Genomic DNA, 25,247 nt, shown 5'->3' on the forward strand with positions numbered 1-25,247 from the left:
TCTCCCTATCATCCCATTCGACGGGAAAGCCGCTCTTCGGGTTCGGTTCGGGTCCGGTTCGGTTTTCAACATGGGTGGTCGAGAGGATCACTTTTGCGAGCCGCCGCTTTGTTGAACTGGATAGGGGTGGGGTCACCCACCAGTACACAAAGCAGAGGAAAACATGATGAAGTTGTATGGAACGGCGCGTAGGTCACGAACACTACCAATTGTGGAAAATTTATGCCGTGTAGCTAAACGAAAAAGGGAAATAAACCCTAGCTGGTGGTGGTAAGTTTGAACAAATCAATTTTGTTTGATTATGTTATTCCATTGCGTTCGTACGGGCGTGTAGCGGATTGCCACGCCTACTGCGCGGTCGATTGCACCAATACAGTCGAAGCTCAATTAAGCTTGGATACGTCTGTATTGATGAGTCTATTTGGTTTTCATCTCATTTTTGCTTTCTAGGCAGCCGTAAGGCCGTCTCTTTCGGACGTGTCGATTGACCGATCTGTGCGAGAGTGTGTGTTGTGTAAACTAATACGTCATATATAGCCGGGAGGCAAAAGCGAGAGGGACTTATGCAATGGAAGCAGCGAAAGGGAGATGGCACCGGAGTTAATAGAGATACCAGCGGACCGAGCACTGGAGCAGCAAAAAATAAACCAGTCAGTTTGGTTGAGCTCTCACTCAGCTGTCAGTCACAGAGGCTCAGATCACAGGTGACATTTGACTATGTCACATCACAATTTATAATAGAAGCGGGCTTCTCTTGTTTCACCTACTCTTGCCTACTCGGATCATCGCCGCGTCGATCGATCGGGATCATCTTCTTGCTAACCAATCCGGTTCCTTTTCGGTATTGAGTCGTTGTCCGGTGCAATTTTGGTTTAGTCGTGTGGCTAAGCCGCAACCGAAGGGATCAATCGCGTGTGTTTGTTTTCCTTGCCTTTTTTTTGGAAGTGGTCGAGAATCTCTATTGTCTCCAGATTGACCGAGATTGATTCGGACACAGCTCACACTCCGGATCGATTACTTCACCGGAGTCGGTCCTCGTGAACGCACACGTGTGCTAGCTTTCGGGTGTCTTCGCAAGAAATCCTATCCAGTGATAAGTGAATTATGGATGACAAGTTTGTACTTGAATGATTGAAGATTGATTCGTTGATGATAAAAAATTATCAAGTGAGAATTTAAGTGAAAAACAGCAAAGCCAAAGGCTAATAGTGAAAAGTGAAATTTTCATAAGTGAAAAGGCAAACAATTTCAAAACAAGTTTAACGCCAGCATGGCATTGGAAGACCGTTGCAGCCCACAAAGTGCTCCCAGTCCACCACATCACCATCATCATCACCACAGCCAGAGTCCAGTGAATTCCGCCACGATGATGAGCACTGCCTCCACAGGAGTTAGCCGGGTTTCGCCAACGGGCGAAGAAATGGTGCCAATGTCACCGCTGCATATCAAGCAGGAAGTGATAGAGCACGTCGTTCCACCTCCGCCACCTCAACATGCCAGCCTCACCTTCTCCATCTCCAACATCCTTAGCGATAGCTTCGGAAAAGGACCCTCGGCACCGAGCTCAACCCAGCAGCCGGTTAGTCCGATGGCAAGTCCATCCTGCGGTTCCGATTCCGGAAGCCCGAACGGACCATCCCAGTTACACCATCTCCACCACCACAGCTTCCAGCAGCAGCGAGTCCTCGAAGCTCGCCGAGAGAGTCTATTCCGTCCCTACGAAATCAGCAAGTCTCCTCGACTCTGCCCAAGCAACGGAAGCAGCAGCAACAATCTCTACCACACCGATAGCGAGTCCCAGGACTCAACCTGCTTCGAACCTCAAACTGCGGCAGCCGCTGCAGCTACAGCCGCCAGCATGCTAATGTTCAACAACAACCACTACCACCCCCGTATCCCAACTCTGTATGACTTCACCGCCCAAGCTATCCCTAGCATAGACCCACGATCTCCCCTCCTAAATGGCTTCAGTGCTGCCTCCTATCCCAAGCTGCATGAAGAAATCATCAACAGCCACCGGAAGTTCCAAGCGAAATTGCTCGAATCCCAGGCCAAGGCCGCAGCAGCCGCCGCAAGCATGCATCCACACTCGATGCCTCCGCTAGGATCCCTCTGTAAAACCGTGTCCCAAATTGGTCAACACGTAGCCTCAAACCCATCTCCGTCCTCAACACACAACGGAAGCAGCCATCACTTCTCAGAATCGCGTTGCAGCACGGCCAGCAGCACCGGAAGTCCCAGCAGTATCAGCTCCCCGCGGCCAATCCCTAAACCGACGGCAACGGTCGCTTCAAGCCTTCCGGGAAACTCTGGAAGCAACAACCATAATTCTAATGGAAGCAATGGACACCAGAACGGTTCCTCTGATATGGGCTCGAATGCTGGCGGTAACACTGACGGAGGAGCTTCCTCGGATGATGCCCGGTCCGAGACCGGAAGCAGCAAGGACGGCGAAAATGGGAGCAACCTGTGGCCGGCGTGGGTGTACTGCACCCGGTACAGCGATCGACCCAGTTCCGGTGAGTTTGATATTTTTGTTGTCAAAAAAAAAAGCTAAGAAAAGACAGGCTTTCATGATCCTTGACAAATGATATGAATGTTTACAACTTGAAATCGCTTGTCTACTTGAAGGCGTTTTTATATTATGGAGACAATATAAATATTTAAATTGTAAATTGTGTGTCCAGTCTCCAAAAATACATTTTTGTGAAGATTTTCATAGCAAGTTTTCAACATTTGATTGATTTCAATTTTTGATCACAAAATTAATTAAGAAAATGCAACAGTGGTCGAAAACTTTAAGGCGTGTTCAAAACATGGAAACAATATAAACATTCAAATTTTTAATTGAGTGTCCAGGCTCCAAAGAGAAGATTTATGTGTAATTTCTTAGCAAATTTTCAACGTTTGAATAATTTCAGTTTTTTAATCACAACATTGATTTAAAACATGATATAAATTGATTCAAAATACAGAAGTTCCAATTTAGTATCTGAACATCGTCTTTCAAATTCATTTCTTTTGTAAAGACCTAATAACCTAATTACAAAAAAAAACCATTTAGAACTCAATTTCGGATTGAAATTTTATTTTTTTTAATAATTTATCAATTTGATAAAATTATAGCAGATGTGATTTTTAGATATCATGAATCAATATTGCCAATTAAGAAAACAAAGCGTATTATATTTCAAAATTTTAAACATGAATGCAACATTTGAATTCTGAGTCTGAGCTCTTTCTGAATCCATAATCCGAATTCTTAGTCTAAATTCTAAATCTGAATTCTGAATCTGAATTCTGAATCTGAATCTGAATTCTGAATCTGAATCTGAATCTGAGTTCTGAATCTGAATTCTGAATCTGAATTCTGAATCTGAATTCTGAATATGAATTCTGAATCTGAATTCTGAATCTGAATTCTGAATCTGAATTCTGAATCTGAATTCTGAATCTGAATTCTGAATCTGAATTCTGAATCTGAATTCTTAATCTGAATTCTGAATCTGAATTCTGAATCTGAATTCTGAATCTGAATTCTGAATCTGAATTTTGAATCTGAATTCTGAATCTGAATTCTGAATCTGAATTCTGAATCTGAATTCCGAATCTGAATTCTGAATCTGAATTCTGAATCTGAATTCTGAATCTGAATTCTGAATCTGAATTCTGAATCTGAATTCTGAATCTGAATTCTGAATCTGAATTCTGAATCTGAATTCTGAATCTGAATTCTGAATCTGAATTCTGAATCTGAATTCTGAATCTGAATTCTGAATCTGAATTCTGAATCTGAATTCTGAATCTGAATTCTGAATCTGAATTCTGAATCTAAATTCTGAATCTGAATTCTGAATTCTGAATCTGAATTCTGAATCAGAATTTTGAATTCTAAATCTGAATTCTGAATCTGAATTCTGAATTCTGAATCTGAATTCTGAATCTGAATTCTGAATCTGAATTCTGAGTCTGAATTCTGAATCTGAATTCTGAATCTGAATTCTGAATCTGAATTCTGAATCTGAGTTTTGAATCTGAATTCTGATTCTGAATTCTAAATCTGGGTTCTGAATCTGAATTCTGAATCTGAATTCTAAATAGTCTAAAAGTAGCCTAACTTCAGGTGGAATTTTCTTTTCCCTGCAGCTTTTTAGGCTGCTTATGAAAATTTTAAATTATACGAATGTCAATCAAGAAGTTTTTTCTTATCAAACTTCATCGTCCACGAGTGGAAGATCATCCTAAAAATAACTGGAAAGAAATCCACAGGAAAATACTTTCTTTTGAATTATCAGATGAAGGTTTCTTTTTTTTTAACTCAATGAAAGCAACGCAGTTCGGTATTCAATCTCGGATCAGATCAACGTGCACTTGCACAAACAAACAAAATGGTCGACCAATCGATAGCAATCGCTATCGCTTTTTTCTTTCTTGCGATCGCTACCTTTAAATCGATTGAATCGCACTCTCGCTTCGGATCTTGCATAAAGCAGAGCAAAAATAAATAGCCGATTAATTGAAGAAATAAATAAATTTATTTCCATCCCTCCGCCCGCCTACTTCTCCTCTTCTTTATTGGTAAGTTCAATTGACTGCCAGTCAGTAGATAATAGTCAGCAGCAGCCATTGCTCTATTTGAGAACCGTGAGGTTATGCTAGGCTTCGGATTTCATTGAACTCCAATCCTGTTCGAGGAGCGCGCACTCACTCTACCAGTTAGTTAGTCAGTTTGTGGTTAATTAATATCGAAATCGATAATGCAATTTGAACATGAGCAAGCGGGCCCGCTCGCAGAATTGATCTAGATAAGTAGCGAGTCCACTTGCTGGAGACTTAAGCTTAAGTTCCTCGTGGTATCGTAAAGCCAACTGATATTTCAATCGGGGAGCCCCCGGACTTGTGTACGGGTTCCAGCCAATTGTAGGACTTTTATTACAAAATAATTAAAATTTATTAACTCGTTCATCCGAGGGGGCCTCCGATGTGAGTATTATAACTCATGCGGTCACTGTACTATTGCTTGCTGCCGCTGATGCTGTTACGGCGCATTAATCCCGCTAGAATCTTGACAACTACTACTAGACTCAGTCCAGTTCGAGTCGGAATCGGTTGGAGTTTTACGATCTCGTGTTTTTTTTTCTGGTAGTGGCAGGCGGCAACCTCGGGAAATAAATTTGTTCGACACGCTTCCCTGATTCACTGAATCGTGTCGCTGCCCTTTTAGAGATCTCCACGGGTTCTCTAATAGGTTCTCCAATTCTCACAAGTACAATAATTGGGACCGATCAAGGGAACATAAATCGATCATCGTTTGTTCGTTACTGGATCGTAAAAAGCGTCCTCCAGCATCATCCAGAAGCTGAAGACGAACGGAGGAACAGAAATCATCATCGAAAGCCATTATCTTGTTCTAACATATCATCGGACATATTAATTCCCTATCCAAAAATAAAAACCAACAAACCGAAACGATGCTTTCTCCCTCTCGAGAAAACCGGGCGCGTTGTGACACATCTGGTTGACGGGACGACCGAATCTTGGAGGGAAAACAGAGTTAAAGTGTAAGAAAAACAAGGGACCGAAAAACTGTCACACGAGCGCACCCGCTTTTAGGCTGCCTACTTTGATCTGACAAACTGTTAACTTGTGTTCCGTTCTTTTTTTTTCTCGTCCATCGTCATCATCCAAGTTGGCTCACACTTTTTTTCTGGTTGAGAGCTCTTCTAAAGATCAAAGTTGAACTCAAAGCTAGTGTAAATAAATACTAATCGTTGGGTTTGTTTTGAATGTTTTTGTTTTTACTCGTCACTCATCGACCAGACTTAGTTTGCTAATTAACGCGACCGTCTCGTTGACAAAAGTGTGGCGACGCCTGACTTCAAAGGTTCTGCTGTTGGTGCGCTCAATTTGGAAAAATTCAACCTCTTAACGAGCACAGCACAGCAGCAACAATTCAGCTAATTTGAATTCCCTCCAGATTGATACTCGCAGTTAAGCTGCCACTCGCCCTTATTAGTGGGCGGTAAATCAAACTCCGATTTGCTCCAGATTCCTCCGGGATCGGTCTGCTAAATCCACGAATTACCATCACCACCATCATAGGAAAATATTATGAGGGTTTATGAAAAAATTATCACCCCGTCCTAAAATGTGCGGCGCATAAATCTTTCCACAACTTGACGTCGTAGTCGTTTTTACGCAATCGGAGAGCGGAGAGATAACCCTTTTTTCATAGCCTGCTAAGTTTGGGCAAACGCACCTCCTTCCAAACGGCTTGACAGATAGATAGACGAACCGAAGCGGGCGAACAAATTGTGCGAATTCTCTCACGTGTGTTTGCCCCCATAGTGTTCCCGGTCCTATTCGGGCTTTATCATTGATGTTGTATGATAGCGCGATGGGGCATATATGGTCGACCACCGATCCATCGCTCATGACATGGCTATCGGACGTGTCGTCGTCAACCAGACAGCAATCGCATCGCTGACAGGCAATTTGCTGCGGCCCCAGAGATTGGGTGATAATCCGCTGTTTAAGGAAAAACAGAGACGTTCGTCAACGTCTCAATCGATGGAACCGCGGATCTTCATCGATCCGCGACATGCACACACAAACACCACTTTCTGTGCAGTGCAGCAACTGTAATGACATAATTGTTACCCGGCGAAGCCTTCTGGACTAGAAGCCATTTGCATAAACACTGCAAAACTGGGCGACGCCGCCATTATGACTTTATTAGCCTCCACATCTCCCCCCTTTCCGTCTTTCACACTAGCGAAGTCTACACGGATACCTCAAACAACTCAACCTCGAGGACCTAATCAATACCCGGTTTTCAAAACAAAACCCTCACCTAGCTTAAAGGTTGATAACGACTGCACCTTGTTTGTGAGAAAAGAGTGTGTATGTTCTCGACTTTCGCGCCGCCACACGAGTTACGCAAACAAGGCACGCCATCATCATGAAGAAATTTGGTTTGTTTTGACAGTTTTCCTTTCCGAAAAGTGGCGACCGTACGAGACAAGGGGCGTGTCCATTGCTTGTTATTTTTTTTATTTTCTTTCAATCGTACGTTGGTAAGCGACAAGCAGCTCACAGACGTAATTATCTGTCACGCTACCTCGCCGTCGTTGTTCTTGACCAGTTGTTGTTGAACTTTTTTGAGCCAATTTGTTCGTAAGCGAACTTAAACTAGTAGCAGCTGTCAGAAAAATGATGATCCACTTTCTGCTTATCGGTGCAGAAATTTCTAGCAGTTGGACAGTTTTTCGAACACCTTTTGGCTGCCATCGTTGAGGAGATCTATTAAAATGTCAAATTATCGCCTGGTTAGTTTATTTCATCTTTCTTCAGGGCTTCGCCTTTCTTCCGAAGGGAGACTGTACGCGAAAAAAGTGAGACAACCCGGATTAGGTTAACTCTGAAAAAGTTTTCCTCTCATAACTATCCCGAATTTCAGTAAAAATCTACAATTTTCTGTAGCTCCAAGAAAGACAATATTCTTCGTCATTTGAGCTTAAAATGAGTGACATTGGCTCGCACAGTTTGGCAAAAACCATGAAAACAGAATACCGACGCACAGACACTTTCGGTTAACATCAAACTGAAACCAATCGATCTGTCCCACTTTTTCCGAGCACTGTTTTCAACCCTTATAAGCTGACAAGTTCTGAAAATTGTTTTGTGTCTTTACCACCTCTCCCAACTAGGAGAAAATATGTGTAGTAATACTTATTCTTATAAATATTCATATGGTCTCGGCGCGTAGACAGGTTTGTTGGCCAAAGCGCGCTCACACAACCAAGCACACCGGTAGCAAGCAACAGAAGTCAATAAAGTTAAGAAAAAAACTCATGCGTCGAGTGGGTTGCTCTCGCCAACGGGCAGCAGCAACACAAAACCCACAGGGAGAATTAATTATCGAACTAATATATTAATTAATAAAAAAAAAACAAGCGCTAGAATCGGCTTTCCCGAGATGGTAGCCCGAGTAGCTGCTTTAGGCACTTTTTCACTCGTTTTGCCCTAATCGTGTAAGCACCTCATGTGAGTGTGTGAGCGCGCACACGAGGAAAAATTATATCCTCCGCTATTAATTAGAATGATTATTTATTTTTATTAATTTAAATTAGTTGTCAGTCAGTGGGCTTGGACTGACGGACAACGGACGACGGTCTGTTGTTTGTTGTTGGTCTAGGAAGAAAGCTTCCTCTATTCGGCGTTCATTAACATACGGAACCGATTTAGATTACAACCCTGGAAGCTTGAGCTGCTCTAGTCGTTGGCGTTTTCGTCTTCGTCGCCACTTGTGTTTGCTGGGCAAAACAAAACAAAAACCCCAAAAAAAGACGACGCGCATAATTCTTTCCGACTAATTACCTTCGGCGAGTTTGCCACTTTAAGAAGGTAAGTTTATTATTGCCACCCATTGTGTGTGCGCGCCGAGGAGAAGTTCTCGGTTGTTAAATTTTCTAGACGATGGTTCAGCAGCAACCGAACTTAAAAAAAATCGTGTACAATCCTAGTAGCCTTAGTGATAAAACTGAGCGTTCGCGAGAGCGCCATCTTTTGTTTTGGGTGTGGGGGTATGGTAATAAAAGCAAAACCGTGCAACAACTCCGACGAGGGGTACGAGAATGTGTGAAAATCACGTTCTTGGCGAAGTAATTCTCCGTCGATCGGATTGGTGGGGGGTAATTAGCAAATGGACGCGACCCAACTTTCGCAACGGAAGCCATCGCTGCGTGACATTTGACGAATGAGTTCAGCGCGCAGTAGGCTGTTGACCTTATCTGAACTTGTCCGTTGCACACACAAAAACCCACAAATGGCGCCCAATAAATGTTGCCAAACGGTGTGCGGTGTGTGGAATTTGCTGATTTGTGCGGGTTTTGCTTTCCTTTCCCGTCAAATGCCGAAACCGGCAGTCATAAATTGTCGTTCGCGAACAACCACACCGTGCGCTATCTCAAATGTGCCTTAATTGAATTAGATAACAGGCATTAATTATTATTTATACTTACACCCGGGGTGGAGTTCCAAGCGTTCGTAACCTGTTTGCAGGCACCGTTATCGCCCCGGTGCTTTCTATCTCTTTCGACCGCTCTCCTTCTTTATCTATCGTCCAGTTGCTTTCAGTTGCAACTTTATAGCGCGCTTCTGCGCTGCAAATTTCACACCAGTGACATTTTTATTAATTTTTGCTCTTGTTTTCTCTTGATTTCCTTCGCAGGTCCGCGATACCGACGGGTGAAAACGCCGAAGCCAAAGGGTGAAAACGAGGAGAAACGTCCCCGCACCGCATTCACCACTGCCCAACTGCAAAGACTGAAGGTAAGCTCTCGTTTCGCTGATCCAAAAGAAAGCAAAAAAAAAACTTACCCTTATCCCGCAACAACACATTTGGCCCGAATCAGGAACTAACCCATGGCTTGCTTTTTTTGTCTTTTCTCCCTTTTCCTAACAGAACGAATTCACTGAAAATCGCTACCTGACGGAGAAACGCCGCCAAGCGCTGAGTGCCGAGCTTAACCTCAACGAATCGCAGATCAAGATTTGGTTCCAGAACAAGCGGGCCAAGATCAAGAAGACTAACTCGGAGAAGAACCCACTGGCACTGCAGCTGATGGCCCAAGGACTCTACAACCACTCGACCGTGCCGCTGACCAAGGAAGAGGAAGAGCTGGAGATGCGTATGAATGGACAAATCCCGTAAGCTTGAAGGAACAGGCCTGGTTATGCAAATTCCGAAACCGAATCCCGCATCACCTCTAATTAGAGGCACAGCTCAGCGAGAGGAGACATCTACCGGTGGACCTGCGGAAACAAAAGAATCCATAATGAAGGGCAGCTAGCTAGCCGTGGGGAAGCGGCTCCTGAATAATTGATCTCTTGCCAAGGTGGATATTGGCAGGCATTTTGTTGCTGCATCACTCCCGCTTGACGTTCGACATTCCGAGCAGTTACAATGGCAACAGCAATATAACAACATCAACAACAAAAAACGGCAGCGAGAAGCTGTCACTCATCCCCGCGATGTGAATGCATGAGAAAAGCAGGCGAGGCTTATTTATATACATAACAACAACAATAACACCAAGAATCATCTCGGGCTTACTCGATCGTCTCGCTTTCCCCATCGCCATTTGACAGTTTGGGGCAAGCGAGGACTAACTGGCCGGTGAAAGTTCACAAAAACAACACCCGAGAAACTCAGCTCAAGTACAATTACATTTAAATAATTGAATAAATGTTCGGCCGACCAATCCTTTCCCGCGGGACGTCGGAAATCCGCTCCGGAAAAAAAACAAACAAACAAACAAATCCCAGTTACAAAAACAGCCGAGGAACACAGATCGCTGCTGGCCGTGTGAATGTAAACAGATAGCATACTTAGTTCAACCACAGCAACAACATCAGTAACAAAAAGTGTTCCCACTGACAGTTCCCGCTGAAGGTGGCCAAAGTCGGGATCAGCTTCATCGAAACCCTACCCGAAAAAATGTATGTAAATATCTCCTAACGTTACACGGAAACCGGCCTACTACTGAGAGATTGATGCAAATTTGTGGTGCAATATAATTATCGATATTCAACGTAACGTTCCAGTTCGAAGAGAAAGAAAAGTAAAACGCCTACTAGAAAATCGACAAAACATGAAAACCAATCAAGTGATTAATTGTCACAAGGAAACCGATCAGCAATAGACTATTTTAGACCAGAAACACAAGTTATTAGTTGTCAACAACACCAACACACAAACAAACCGACTAGTTGTAAGTACTCACCGAGAAACGCCAGGAATAGCGCAAAAGCAAAACATTGCAACCTAGTAGGCTAAGGCACAATCTTGCTCGAAGCTTTTCCCTCCTCTTCTTCTGCTTCGTCTCATATTTCGGCTATCTGTAATAAAACATGTAAATTATTTAAACTTCCAAACGTTACAAGTAAAAAAAAAACTAGGCAGAGCACTTTCAGTGGACAAAACAAACAAAAACTCAACCCTTATAAGAGAAGCGCAAAGAAACCGAAAAGTCTCCCTCGTGTATGTAAATAGCAAAAGGGCGCGCGTGTAGGCAGAAAAGTAGGAACAGGAGAGTGTGTAAAATATAGGAGCTACTAAAAATTAATCGTTCGAGATTAGAGCCAGTGTGTCTGTGAATAACGCGAACAGGGGATCGAGAAGCTAGCCGAGTTGAATTCCCACGCGCGCATGTTTGTTTCTTTTGCAAATCTAATCCCATTCGAGCTACTTCAGAAGAAGGGCGGCGCCGCCGTATTTGGTCTAATCTCAAATTATGCCAACCAGCTTTTTTACCTAGTTCGTTCTAGGTACCGGGATTCGCTTCCTAGCTAATTACTTTGAACATTAGAGTCGGATCACACACGCACGGACACCACCCTCGAAATATCTCGCAAACACTACTCAATCTAGATTACATGCATAAGTAGTTTATTTATGGCTCTTAAACTATTGAATTATTCTAAATAAAAAAAAAAAGCTATTATTTTTGCTTGAACGAAACCGTTTGTAGAAACACACTGCGCCTAGAACTTCCTATAGCTAATCTTATCATTATTGTAACAATAATTATAATAATTATTACCTACCTATTATTTTCTCTAGTGTTAAGACAATAGGCATAGAGGCAGAGAGATATGAATATTATTATTATATAATGAATAAAACAAAACACACAAAACCAGTATATAAAAGAGAGCGTAATAAAATACACTCATGTGATATTGAATAAAAGAGAAACTACTTTAAACTAACTGCACCGTTTTATGATTGTTGAATCAGAGATATCACAAATTCCCATTTTTGCTATCCGAGTATAGCTTCAAAACTTATTAAAACACAAATTTCATTCTAGAGTCAACTAGATAGAAACTTCCATGCCTGAAAAAATTTATTGATGAATGAATAAAATCAATTATTAAATTCATTATTTTGTATAGAGTTGTTTTTGACATTTTTCACGTGTACGGACGAGAACGGGAAAATTAACCTCCAAAAATTTCAGTGCAAAAATCGAACAGTCGTCCGACGAACACGGTCGTGTTAGTGAAACGCCATGAATTATGACACAAAAAACACTGACCATACTGACTGGACACTCGATTTCATATTCTGGATAGTTTTTCCAACAGTACGCAATGTCGATACCAGAGTGCGCTTTGATCGATTTGAAGAAATGCTTTCCCATTTAAAAAAAGCCACTCAACTTAAAAAAAAATAACAGGCAATTTCTACGATAAAATCGGGCTAAACAGGTCAATTTTTCCTACAGGGCATTTTTTGTCAAATTTTCAAGGTTCAAGGTTAAGGTTCGCCACCTGCCGTCGGTATTGCGAACCTGCAAAATCTGACGAAATAAATTAGACAGAAAATGATTGAATTTTTGTTCTAAGCGTCATGTCAGTGTGATCAGTGCAAAAACTATAGGGGCAAATATTCACTTGCCTGTTTCCATATCCGAACACCAGATGACTCTGGGTACTATTGGTGAATTGCTGTTCCTCGGGATAAATTGGTAGAGGAGTGTGAGGTATCATGGGCCACTTTTCTTCTCTGTTTCATAACCTCTATATTAACCCTCCAAAGCTGTTCGGGTCAATATGACCCGAAGCGCACATTTCAAACCTCTTTATCATCATTCCAATATACTGAAGAACTGGGAATTTTGACAAACCAAGTATGTTCTATGAAAATAATGATCAAATTAACGACAAGAAATTAAAATTTGAGTTTTGAAAATCGATTCATTGGTAAGTGAAATACAGCTAAGCAAAGCCAAAACTAAATGTCATTTTTTTAAAATAAGATTTTTTTCTACCGGAATATCTGAGATAATGGTCAAAACTTTCATTGGACCCCAACATATCTATACATTGTCGGATAGATGGATTCTTCACGATTTCAAACATCAAAGAAATACTTAAATACAGAGAAGCTATCAAGAGTTATGAGTATTTTAAAAATAAAATTGATTTTCCGGACTTTTTACTTTCTGAACCAGTTTCTGATAACCTGGTAATAGTTTTCGACTTTATTTTGGAATGTTGAGTAAGAAGACTAAATTACCTACTCATTGAATATAATATCATTAAAATCGGTTAACATTTACAGCCAGGAGAACAAAATCAAACAACAACTCAAATTTCCCCGAAACGGATATTTTGCGAACGGCTTTGGAAGGTTAAAAGAGATAAAATGAAAAAAAAAAAAAGTGGTATGGTTTTCTACATTTTTAAGGTATCATAAGGCATTTTTTTTATTTTTTCAATAAATTAGTTCTGACTGTTTTAAAAAAAGTTATTTTTTTAAACTGTGGGGAAATGTGGGCCACTAAATCCAAATTGACTAGATTTCAGATGAGTAAACAAAAAGGGAGTTGTGTATAGATGAAATTCGATAGAAAATTTATTCAATTTCAATATGCAAAAAAGAGATTTCAAAGAAAAGGTTACGCAGTCCGAGATACTTGAATAGAAGTTCAAGTACTTTTTTTTTAATATTTCCAAAATTTCATGTTTGGAGCATAACTCAAAAACTGTACAACTGGCTTTTTTTATAATTTCATTTTCGGATTCAGCGCCCGATTTCCCATTGAAAATATAGGTCGGTTAATGAAGTTCACGAATTTTTATGATTTTGTAAACTATTGTTTTTTTTCGGGACAGATTGGGTTAAACCTTTTCCTCTGATTTATGAACTACAATACCAAAACTCATGAATAACATATATTTGCATACTCAAAACACTTTCACACTAAATCTTAATAATTTTTCAATAAAATTCTGAAGGTTGGAAACTAGTTTTACTCAAAGAGATGGTATGTAAATTATATGAATTTCATTGTTTTCCAAAATTTGATTTTCATAAAAGTGTATGTAGATTACACAAAAAAATAAATTAAATAAAAAAATTATAGAAATGTACTGCAAGTGTATTTCGACCTAAAATCTCAATAAGTTCGGAGTCGTATGTTTAAAGACCTTAAACATATTACCCAGGAGTATAAGTTTAATTTTTTGAAACTTAATTCGAGCAGAATTTTTTTTTACTAAAATGTGTTTTAGAAAAATTTTAGTAAGATGTGAAGTGAGGCCCTCAGAGCCAAAGGGGTATTACCACAGAGAACAGACGTACAAGCTGTCTCACGAAACTTGTGTAAAATTTTCAACGAACATTTTAACCAATTTTTGTTTTTTGGCTGGGCCACCAGATGTCTCCAAATACACACAAGAGAACTGAGAATATTTGATTCGTAACTTTTGAACGGCGCAATAGATGGCACTGTTTCAAGTCTCTTTTCAACGCATTTTTTGGGTGTCAGCATTTGAAATTTTACACACTTTTTTAAAGATTTTTTGTTCGAGCTTGTACGTCTGTTCTCTGTGGTATTACTTAGTGCAAAAATGATCGATTTTGGGTTCATATTGCTAAACAATTTGTTAAAACTCAAACTCTATTTGGTGACCTTTTACAGTTTTTAGATTGTATTTCACATACTCAATGTTTGACAAAAATAAGTTATCGAAAAATTTATGGAAAATGCCCAAACACAAACTAAAAGACGTGTTTTCTCGACATAAGCTTTTATGCGCTTATATTCCTTAGGCTACAAGCAAGGTTGTCAAAAAAAAATTTGTGTTTGACGAAAAAAAATTCCGAATTTCTGTGATTTTACCCAAATGCTTATTTCAAAATTTTCATTGAAAAAGTCATGTCAAATTGCGCCTTTTTTTTACATTTTACTTAAGGGGAATCAAGTAAAATTACTAATTTTATCTTATTTTCTAATTCATAGTTGAAAATACTACATTGACGTAAAAAAATTAATTTTGGAAAACGTATGCTATTTTAAAATTCCGTGAAAACTATAATTATATCTGAAATTCTGTGTTCTGTGGCACAGATTCTGTGATGAAAATTTACACAAAATTCTGTGAAATTATAGATTATTCTGTGATTTCGGCAACCTTGGCTCCAAGGGCCATGAAGATTGATGAGAACTACAGGATTTGCATGCATTACGAATAATCCCTCTGATTTTTTTTTTATTTGTCGATTTTTTTCAAAAAGGTCAATTCTTATACAAAACTGCAATTCTTTTGCATACATTAGTTAGGAGATCTAAAATTTTGAGCATTGTTTAGTGCATTCTTAAGCCTGAATCATCATTCAGTGAGTTATAAAACAATTATTCAGTAAGGGCAAAACAAATCGCTTCCTTAAATCTTTTCATCTATTGATGATCCCTTTTAAATTATTTCAAGTGCTCAAGAACCTTTCAATTCGTTTCATGAGGTTGCAATGACTTAATATTTGATGATTCATGGACATATTAAGAAAAAAAAGCATATTTCTGGGTGATACGTGGGTCAAATAAAATTTCTCCCAGAGATTTCCGGTCAAATCTGATGGCAGATTTGGGTCCTCAAACTTGTGGCTCCAAAATTTGCTTTCGGATTTTTGAGTCAAAACTTTCTACTATGCAATGTATGGATGTGTATCTTAGTAAGCTCCTCTATTTTCTTTCTACATTCTAACCCAGCATTAAATTTTTCGAAAAAAATATCAGTTTTTATGGAAAACTTATATGAAACAAAATAAATATAATTTCATGCTATTTTTTTAAAAAAGGTTACCAAAAAAACAAAAGTTTAAAATTTAATTTGTTTTGATTTTGTCCAAGAATCGACTGTCTGGGTTCTCTTGAAAAAAATGAAAAGTCTCGTAACAGCTTTGAGGCACTCCTGAACGAAATCCGATTGAACTGAAATTTCGTACAGGTCAGTTTTTTTGGGTCCATTTAAAAATTGTATAAAAAGTGATACGGTCAAAATTTGGTCAAGGGAAAACGCGTGTAAATCGGTGAAATCGTTTATTTAAGAAATCAAATTAAATTTCTTTTTCAAGTTTAATTAGTATAAAATCTAAAAAATGATTCGAAACAATTTTGTACAGCCACCTTGTCCACCTTTTTGGTCTTCTTTAGGTTCCGCTTGACAATAGCCCAGTATTTCGTGTTGGGAGGGTTCTTGTCCTTGGGAACCACCTGCACGTTGTTGGTGGCGTACCACTCCATGGCCTTTTTACCGTAATGGCAAGATGCCAAATCCGGCCAAAACAGTACGGAACAACCGTGTTTCCCCAGGAAAGGCAGCATCTTCGCGATTTGGAGTCACTACTTTCTTGTAAGTCGATAGTCCGGCTCGTTTTTTGGCTCGATGCGCGGTTGTAGACGATACACCCAGCTTATTTGCGGCATCTCGAAGAGAGAGGTTAGGGTTTCGCTTGAAACTACCGGCAACTCTCTTTGTCGTCTCAGCGGCTTCCGGTTTTCGATTTCCCCCCGATCCAGACTTTCTGGATGTTGACAAACGTTCTCCAAACACTTTATTTACATTTGTAAAGGTTGATTTGGCAACTTTTAGCGATTTTGCCAGCTTTGCGTGCGTGAAGCTCGGATTTTCGCGATGCGCGAGCAAAATTTTGATACGCTGCTCTTCTTCCTTAGACTTTTTGACAACTGAAGAGTGAATTCCAAAATCAAAATAGGAGCAACATTCTACACACACACACACACCTTCAAAATGAGGGGTGTTCAGGTTTTTTAAATGCAAAATTGAAGGAAATACGTCAAGTTGATATTGGCAAATTTTGACCATCACCCTTTATGCTCGGTTTACATACATTCATCGCCACCCTTATGCACGAGGCAGTTCCATACACTGAGGTGGCAAAAAGTATACTCTTTCGTAATTTTTAAAAATTTTGTATAAAATTACTATTTTAACTTATCTAAGATAAATTCATACAAAAACTGTATAAAAACAACTTATAAAGTATGATGATTGGTGTTATTTTAGACCCTGCTTTTTATTTCTTTTGAAAGACGTTTATTGGACTAACTGATAATTAAATGAAAAATACCAATTTTCCAAACATTTCATGAAGCTCGAGAGAAAAATGTGTGAAATGTAGATTTTCAATGAGATGGAATTGTTTTTAGACAAATACGCATATGCATGATATTTTCAGCTTTTTTGACTATATCTCTAAAAACGGTGATATAAGGTGCCTGGAAACTCTATCCTTGCATTTTTAGGACCTAGAACTAGACCTTTTTGGTTTAAAAAAATGGTTTTTTACTCATTTGAATCATAGATTAATTCAGTTTGTAAAAATGTTCAAATGAAAGCTTTAAATAAAAACTGTCATATGGTGTACGTTTAATTTAAGAAAAAATGTTTTCTTTAGAAATATACATATGTAATTTAAAATTTTTTTTCTTCATTTAAATTTTTCAATTTTTTAAATTCTGATCTCTGTGTTGCGGTTAGTATCCAAGATAATGAGTTGAAAAACTGAGGATATCTTTGTCAAATATCAAGTCATTAGGAAAGAATCCCTTGATCCCTGGGGATACTTGATTCCTTCGATATATCTCGAAACAGGATTGTCTCACAAATATCAAATGTTTTAGAAAAATGTGCCAAATAGAGAAAAAAACAACAATGCTGTAATCTCGAAATTTTTTTAATAACATATTTTTCGAGATATTGAACTTTGTTTGAAAAATTCAACAAAATGTGATTTGAAGATTTTTTTAATAACTTTAAAATGTTTTTCACATGAAAAAATTATAAGAAAAATATTTATATGTCAATCGTTAGAGTATAATATGAACTTTATAATGCCATATTTTCATAGAAATAGTAAACTCTCATTTTTTTTAAGAAGAAGTTTTCCAAAACGTATGGGTATAAATGATCCCTAGAGCCCAAAAAGATATATTTTTCTTCTGAATGGATCGTGATCATTGGTTATCATGAAATTACTAAAATCTGTTCAATAACTTATGTTTATCCTGAAATTATCTGTTAAAAAGGACTATAAATGCTTTATTTATCTTAAAACTAGAAAATTGCGCCTTCAAGTATGCAATGACTCTAGGGTAGAAGACAAACTTTTAGAATACGTTTTGTCTCATACTCTCAAACTGTTGCAAAATAGTCACCGGACCTTTTATCTTCGCATTTTTCTAGAATTTTTGCCGAGAGTCAGGCCACCCTGAATTGAGGATCATGTATCCTTTAGTAAAGGGCCATGTCTCCTGTAACTTAAAAAATATGACTTTTTTTTAGTCTCAAGAATATGCAATTTTGGGGCATTTAAGCTTGAAATCACACGCTAACAGAAAATGCAAAAGACGAGTTGCTAAATTTTCCCAAAAAGATATGATGAAAATAAGAAAAGGGGATCAAGTGTACCCAGTCTCCCTTAACTAGTAAAAATTTAAAAAAAGCGATCCGATAAAGTTCAGTTTTTGACTTTTTGCCGCCTCAAACCCCATAGTGTGATGTACGTACTTATTTGGCTTTATTTTTTAATCAATTTCGAGTCATTTTCTTTAGTTTTTATTATTTAACACCGGGATTTTTTTTTGTTTCGGTTATAGTCGTTTTACCATCTTTATGGCATTCGCGACTTTATCAACGTTGCAGTTGGCGGATCGTTATTGAAAAACCTATCTGGTACAACTGTGTTCGATGTTTACTCTTGGGCTCGAACTCGCGGACATCGGCTCAGGAGACAAAAGACTTGCCAACTGAACTATATCACAAGCCCGTCAACAACGAGAATTGATAAGTTAAATTTATCAAAGAAATACTTTGGTAATTATTTCTAGATGAATTGTGAAATTTTTGATATCATGTCAATAGTTCATTTTCATCGGTTTTTTCTTTGTGCTTCGAAAGCACAATCTATTAACCCTAGAGTAAGAGGCGAATAATAAAAAAAAAGTTTTCGAGTTCCTAACAGATCTCGAAAGGTTTTATGTTCTACTAATCCTGTCCTTTTTCATTCTCTATTTTCAAGAGCGAGTAAAGACGCTATATCCTTGGTCGATGACTAGAAATGATTGTACTCTGAAATCCAAAACAGTAAAAAAAGCTTATTATTCTAAAACTTTATATTTTTCGAATTATTCTAAATAAATTTATTCTAAGGTTTTGTGATTTCGGTGTACAAAATAAATGATTTCCAGCCACGGGGAAACCCGCCTACTGAACATTTTATTATATTTAACATTACGCATGGTTTCTTCATCAAGGAGCATTTTTCTTAGCATGCTTCCAACAATTTTGCCCATTTGAAACGTATGGTACTGGTGGTCCACGTTTCTTCTTGTTCCTGTGTTCCTGTCTTTGCGTTCTCTGCTCCATGGTAGACCCAACCAGTTTATGTTTTTGATTATTTTGATGTTTTATGATAAATTAATTGAAAACATGAAGAAAGACAAGAAGAATAATAAAACACATTTATTATTCTTTGGGACTCAGACATAAGTTCTGGCTGTGGAAGTACGATAAGTGATAAGTGAGTGATAAGTGAAATACTTCGGTAATTATTTCTAGAAGATTGACCATTTGTTACGAGTGGCTTCCTTATTTAAAATAATTACTCCCTAACTGACCTAACTTATTCACATGTGCCCAACGACACGGATTGGGATTGGGATACCTCAAATGACTAAACACGAATCATCGACTATTAAGAATTCTCCCAATTTTGCATAAATGCCACCCAGCGAGAAGAATAAATTTCTTCATTTCCCGGGTAGCATTCGATTTTCTTCCCTGTTTTGGTAGTTTTCTTTATACGTAGAGATCCCTTCCAAAACCAGCAGCAACAGCAGGAATAGATGAGACCTCAATAAGGAATTGGAATGAATTTGAACGAACGAAGCAAAAATAAACATCAAAATCAATTCTCCCCATGTTTGACCAGCATAAATTGGATAAATGAGAAGCAATGTGGAGCAGTAGCAAAAAAATGTCTCGCATAACACCGTCTTACAAGCATTCGAATGATAAACTGAGCACCTCTAAATTGGCACGGGAACATTCCTAGATAGCTTATGAAGGAGTTCAGAACAGAAAGGTTTAGCGAGCAATTAAGAGTAAAATGAATTTGACTAAATAAAAATATTCGTCTAGCCTTCGACCACTCTCAATTTGAAAGTCTTTTAAAAAAATCCAAATTCAAAATAATCAATCGAATGACGTAGACAGTTTTTAACAACCAAGATTTCACATGCGCTCAACTACAAACCAAAGACCTCTGTTATTGATGATCAATAGCTGAAACCAAATTCAGTAGCTCTTTTCTCTTCAGCGTTGCAAATTGCGATTCAATAGGCGGTAAAATAACAATCAAGTATTTTGGCCACTTGGTTATCGAACAATTCCCAGGAAAATAGCTTGAAAAAATGAATGTTTGTTATTGAAATTGATGCTTTTGCTGGCTTTCCAGTGAGCTCTTCCACCAGTTTGCAAACCTAGAGGTCTCAAGAGGCCGATCAATAAGCATTCACAAAAGTGGGCTCTACTTTGTGTTATATCAAGCGAATTGAGGAAAAAAATCACTCCACTAACCTCAATGCATTTGGCGATCCATTCACCATTTTTTAGGAAAAACGTAAATATTTGTCTATTTTGGCTTTCTCAATTGGCTTTGTGACTGAATGAGTGGCTGCTCAATTCAGAAGCCGGATTAACGAAGGCAGAGGTTCACCTCTTCTCTGTTGATCCCTTGGCGATGGTTATCATCATGGATTATGTTTCACTCTTGGTTTGTAGCATCAACTTTCATGAAAAAATGTTCTTCGATCTTTGGCTGAACAGTTGCCGACTGAAAGTTGAAATCATTGGAAGGATTTGCTGTTTGTCAATAATTGCTGGAGGCTTTTGATTGCTTCAAATCTATATAATGTTGCCAATACGCCTAAAAAAACTTTTACAGTACATATTTCAAAAATGAAATAACAATTGGTATTGAAGGTTTCGGGGAAATTTGTTGCTTCAAGAATTTTTGTTAAAAATATGTTCAACTGGCAACGCGTTTCCCCTTGAACGTCTGAACTTTTTCCCGAGGAGCACTTCCGAATGAGGTCCTGACAATTATAGGAAAAATCCTTGTAAGCAGCCCACACAAACGCGCCGAAAAAATGCTACCGAAGAAGACCTAATTTTCAAAGGGAATCGATTTCAAACGAACTGAAATGACTTGCCATTTAAACCCGGGCAGCAGTGTCCTGGCTTCAAATATTTTGACTTGCCACTTTAATTGATGGAATTTCTCCTAGCTTTCCTTACACCTAAATAGCTAGAAAAGTGACCAAAGCTGAATACCAAAAAGCGGAAAAAATCCCAGGAATATCCACGGGTAGGAATGTTTGTACGGTCACCGAAACCACACATCTCGGATTCGGAACAGAAGCCCAAAGTCCGGTGTCGTGTTTTGATTTATGAACCATTTATTTAATTGATGAGACCTACCGTCTCGGGCTGGCATGTTTTTTTGTCTTCCCTTGTTTTCTCCTAGAAAGGGATAAGAAAAATGAGATGAGCGGCTGCTTGAGGTTGACTGAATGAATGACACACTGACTCGAAACTATTGAAAGCCTTTCGAAGAATTTGCTCGATTAGGTATAGTTAATACGGGGTGATTAAACGGTTCGCCGATAACGAACTAGAAGAAGTGCAAGCAGCAGCTATTTAGGAATTAATGTGAGACCAGATCCCGTAAATCCATCCAAGTTTGATAACTATGACTTTGATGACACATTTCGGTTGACGAGTGATGACTATTAGCGAGCCAAGCGAGACGATTGATGGGTCAAGTTGGAAAAGTTAAGCTCGGCTCTAAGAATTCAGTCAGTTGCATTTGAGTAGCGCTCTTCAGGTAATACGGAATCCATGATACTCATGAAACTTCAAAGAGTCCAAAAATGTGTTGAATGGTCTAGTTTTATACCAATTTAAATAACAATGAAGATACATATGTATGTCCAAAAAAATATTCATCATTTGTCTAATACGAACACTAGTACTTCAAACGAAAAAAAATCATTTTATTTAGATGGCTTTCAGATTTATATCACACAATATTATAGCATATCATTGCATAGCATATCATAGCATGGATCTCTACACACATCTTTCATTAGCGGATACAAGAGGTACAACTGATAATCATAACCAACACAAGATGCCAAATAAGTACTGTCGTAACCGATTGAATTAATTCAACCGGAATTCTTCCACTTTTCAGTTTGATCGCCATCAAACAACGGAAGACCTCCTTTCTCCATTTCATTCTTGTTCAAACTGATTTTCGTTTTCTCTTTTCCAGGCATGTGAAACTCTCTTCAGCGTTGCCACATTCAAATCTGTATTCTCACTTCTATATTCTACACACATTCTAAAGAATGTGGAGATCTCCATCCTAGATAGAAATCATCTAGTACTTTTTATATATTTATTCAATTAGTTATATGTTAGAATATTTTCTTTATACATTACTTGACATTTCCTACATATTTTATTTTTATACATGATTATACCTACATTCACTACAAGTACCTGAATTCAGTTCTTATTTTAAGTGCTTCTTTTGAAAATCAGTGTGGTACCACACAGAAATTTTTTTTGACTATTACGTGTCACTGAAACTGCAACCTTTAAAATAAATCAACCTGTAATTTACAAAACCAATAATTTTAAATTGTTTTCCTTGCAAGTTAACGAAGATTCATTTATTATTACAGCGAATGTCCTATAAAAAAGATGTACACTGAAAATTAAAGGTAAAGTAATTTGTTTTTCGACCTGTAAAATTACGGTAAATGTCATGCTCCTTTTTGTTACAGGACATTTGCGTAATTTTACAGAAAATATTTTTTGCTGTGCATAATGCACACCGCCACAAGTCAATGTAATCATGATAGGGAAGACCTGAAAAAGCAATTCAAACTCTTTAGGTGAAGAGAACTAGAAAGACACAGAAAGCTGTTTCAGAAGGTATCTGAAAGGGCACAATTTAGGAAATCCTTCTTGGCAGATAGGATTGAAAAATTTCAACCAAAAACAATCTCGCCAAAATCCATCGTCATCCGGCAGTGTTCGGGTTTTCAATTCCTCTTCATCTTCACATTTCATAACTATTATGCATAAATTTAACTTTTTAGTTTATGGTTCAAGATTGTTGAAAATTTGCCTGCCGACAAAAACAGAACCGCCATCTACGGCCATAGCCTACACACCAAACTCATTTTATTTTTTCCTAAAAATCATTTGAATAATTGGAAAAGTTGTGAACCTCAAGAAAACGATACAATTTTTAATTTTTTTCTAACAAAAACTGTTGCAAATTTGTTACTTTATGAAACGAAGGTTCAATCCAATTTTGATAAAATCAGGGTCATTTGCGTATCGTTGCAAAGCTAAGTACAAAGTGCTTTCTTTCGAAAATTATTTTACTATTTAAGTAATACTCAAAAAATGTTCAAAGAATTGAATCAAAGCAATCGAAAGAATCCTTTTAATTCAACCACGGTAAATGAAAAGTTCATATACCAGTATTTCGATAGCAACTTACTACCTTCTTCAGTGAACGTTTTCGATTATCAATCGAAATACTGGTATATGAACTTTTCATTTACCGTGGTTGAATTAAAAGGAATCTTTCGATTGCTTTGATTCAGTTGAATCATTCAACCAAGTAGGCTCATACCACAACAGAGTTCAAAGAATTGAAATAAGTCTTTGCGAACTGTTTCTTTGAAAAGAGTAAACCCCTGGTCTATGTTAACGCTGAAATTTTAATATCTTTAAATTTACTCGTAACATCAAGTAAGGAAAAACTTAGGACTTTTATGAAATAAACTGAATACTGACTGAGACTATTCGAATTCCTTAACACTAGTTATTTTATCACGAAAAAAAAAATTAACAAATGTTTTACACCACACCCTTTTTTTGATAATCAGAATGAAATGGGACAAAAGTAAGTACCGTAAAACGGGGTAACTTTGATAACCGGGGTAAATTTGAACAACAATAAACTTTTCCACTTTATCATCAATAACTCATTCTATAGTTTGAATTTTTGAAAACTGTTTTCTACGTTTGAAAGCCTATTGATTGAGTATCAAATAGGCAAAAATTGGTTTGTATTTGATTTTTTTTTCTGTTAGTGAAAAAACTATTTTCAAAATCTTAAAATATCTATTTTTCCAAGGCTCGCAAACAAACAGCTCTCCTGATGATACCAAAAAGCATTTAGAAGCAAACGGGTTGTTTAATGTTAAAGGACCACCTTTTTTTTTCTTTGTATATGAACAGTTAGAGTGCTATTTTTATAGTCATTTAATGATAAAATTTTGGTATTTAAAGAATAAGGACATTTTCCAAGAGTAAGCCCGTATTGGACAAATGGATTAAACCCTATCAAATCGTTAACTTTGAAGAAAAAATGGAAAGGAAAGTAGTGGGAGGGTCTAGCGGAATGTGTGAAGGTAAAACTTCATTTGTATTTTGAAGCTCTAACTATTCAGTAATTATAATTATTTTTGCCCCTAAATGTAGGCAGCACCATACTTCTTTTTTCTATTATATATATTTTTAAAATAAAACGATAAAAATCAAGGTTGAATTGATAAACAAGCATTTTTAAATATTATTAAGGTGTTTTGTGTCCTTTATGATCAAGGAAACTCGTTAAAACCGTCAGAATAGAGGCTGATCAATGTCACCCCAAAGCATCAAATTCTGAACAAAGACAAACACGATTTTTAAATCAAATTTAAAGAGGTCTAACAGATTTCTGCATCCATGTTCTACGTTCATAGGAGTCCAGTACTGGTTTTAAAAATATAAAACATGCCACATTCCCCTTAACAGAAAAAATACCTACTATAAAATAGCAAAAACTGTCCAATCAACTACCGAGTACGACCACTAGACCGCTGCAAGCTTAGTGTGAAAATTTCAAATTAATATTTTTTTACGCCTCCCATAACTTTTTTTTACTCATTTTTACTGCCACAAATAGCAAAAAAAATTTGGAAGCGATTTATTCAGTCCTGAGTCTTGAGCGCAACGAGTTTTTATTTTGTATGGAAATTTTAATGGGAAAATTTTAATTCGAAAATCGCCAGAGATGTACTGAAAGTTCTAAAAAATATATCTTTGGATTTTAAAAAGTCCTTGATTCTTGCAAAACATTTCATGTAAACAAAAATCAAACCTAACTTCAACGCCAGAAAAAATATTCGTTGTCATGCAAAAAAATCGAAAGAAAAATTGATTTTAGCATTTTTGAATGCTTATTAAAAAGCTGTTCAAAAAAAAATCGGAAAAACTGCTTCTCATAGTTTATGAATTTG

At 37.7% G+C, this 25,247-nt stretch overlaps 1 protein-coding gene across 1 annotated transcript in view; it reads left to right on the forward strand.

The window, feature by feature from the left end:
* Nucleotides 1–591: 591 nt before the first annotated feature.
* Nucleotides 592–25,247, forward strand: part of LOC129741124 (segmentation polarity homeobox protein engrailed-like) — a 57,122-nt gene continuing 32,466 nt past the window's right edge. Inside the window, 5 exon segments of the mRNA XM_055732829.1 lie at nucleotides 592–2,009; nucleotides 2,012–2,057; nucleotides 2,059–2,519; nucleotides 9,233–9,333; nucleotides 9,467–9,711. Coding sequence (XP_055588804.1) covers nucleotides 1,271–2,009; nucleotides 2,012–2,057; nucleotides 2,059–2,519; nucleotides 9,233–9,333; nucleotides 9,467–9,711 — 1,592 coding nt within the window. The 5' untranslated portion in view covers nucleotides 592–1,270.

The sequence above is a fragment of the Uranotaenia lowii genome, chromosome 2 (genome assembly GCF_029784155.1).
Source record: "Uranotaenia lowii strain MFRU-FL chromosome 2, ASM2978415v1, whole genome shotgun sequence".
Classification (NCBI taxonomy): Eukaryota; Metazoa; Arthropoda; class Insecta; order Diptera; family Culicidae; genus Uranotaenia; species Uranotaenia lowii.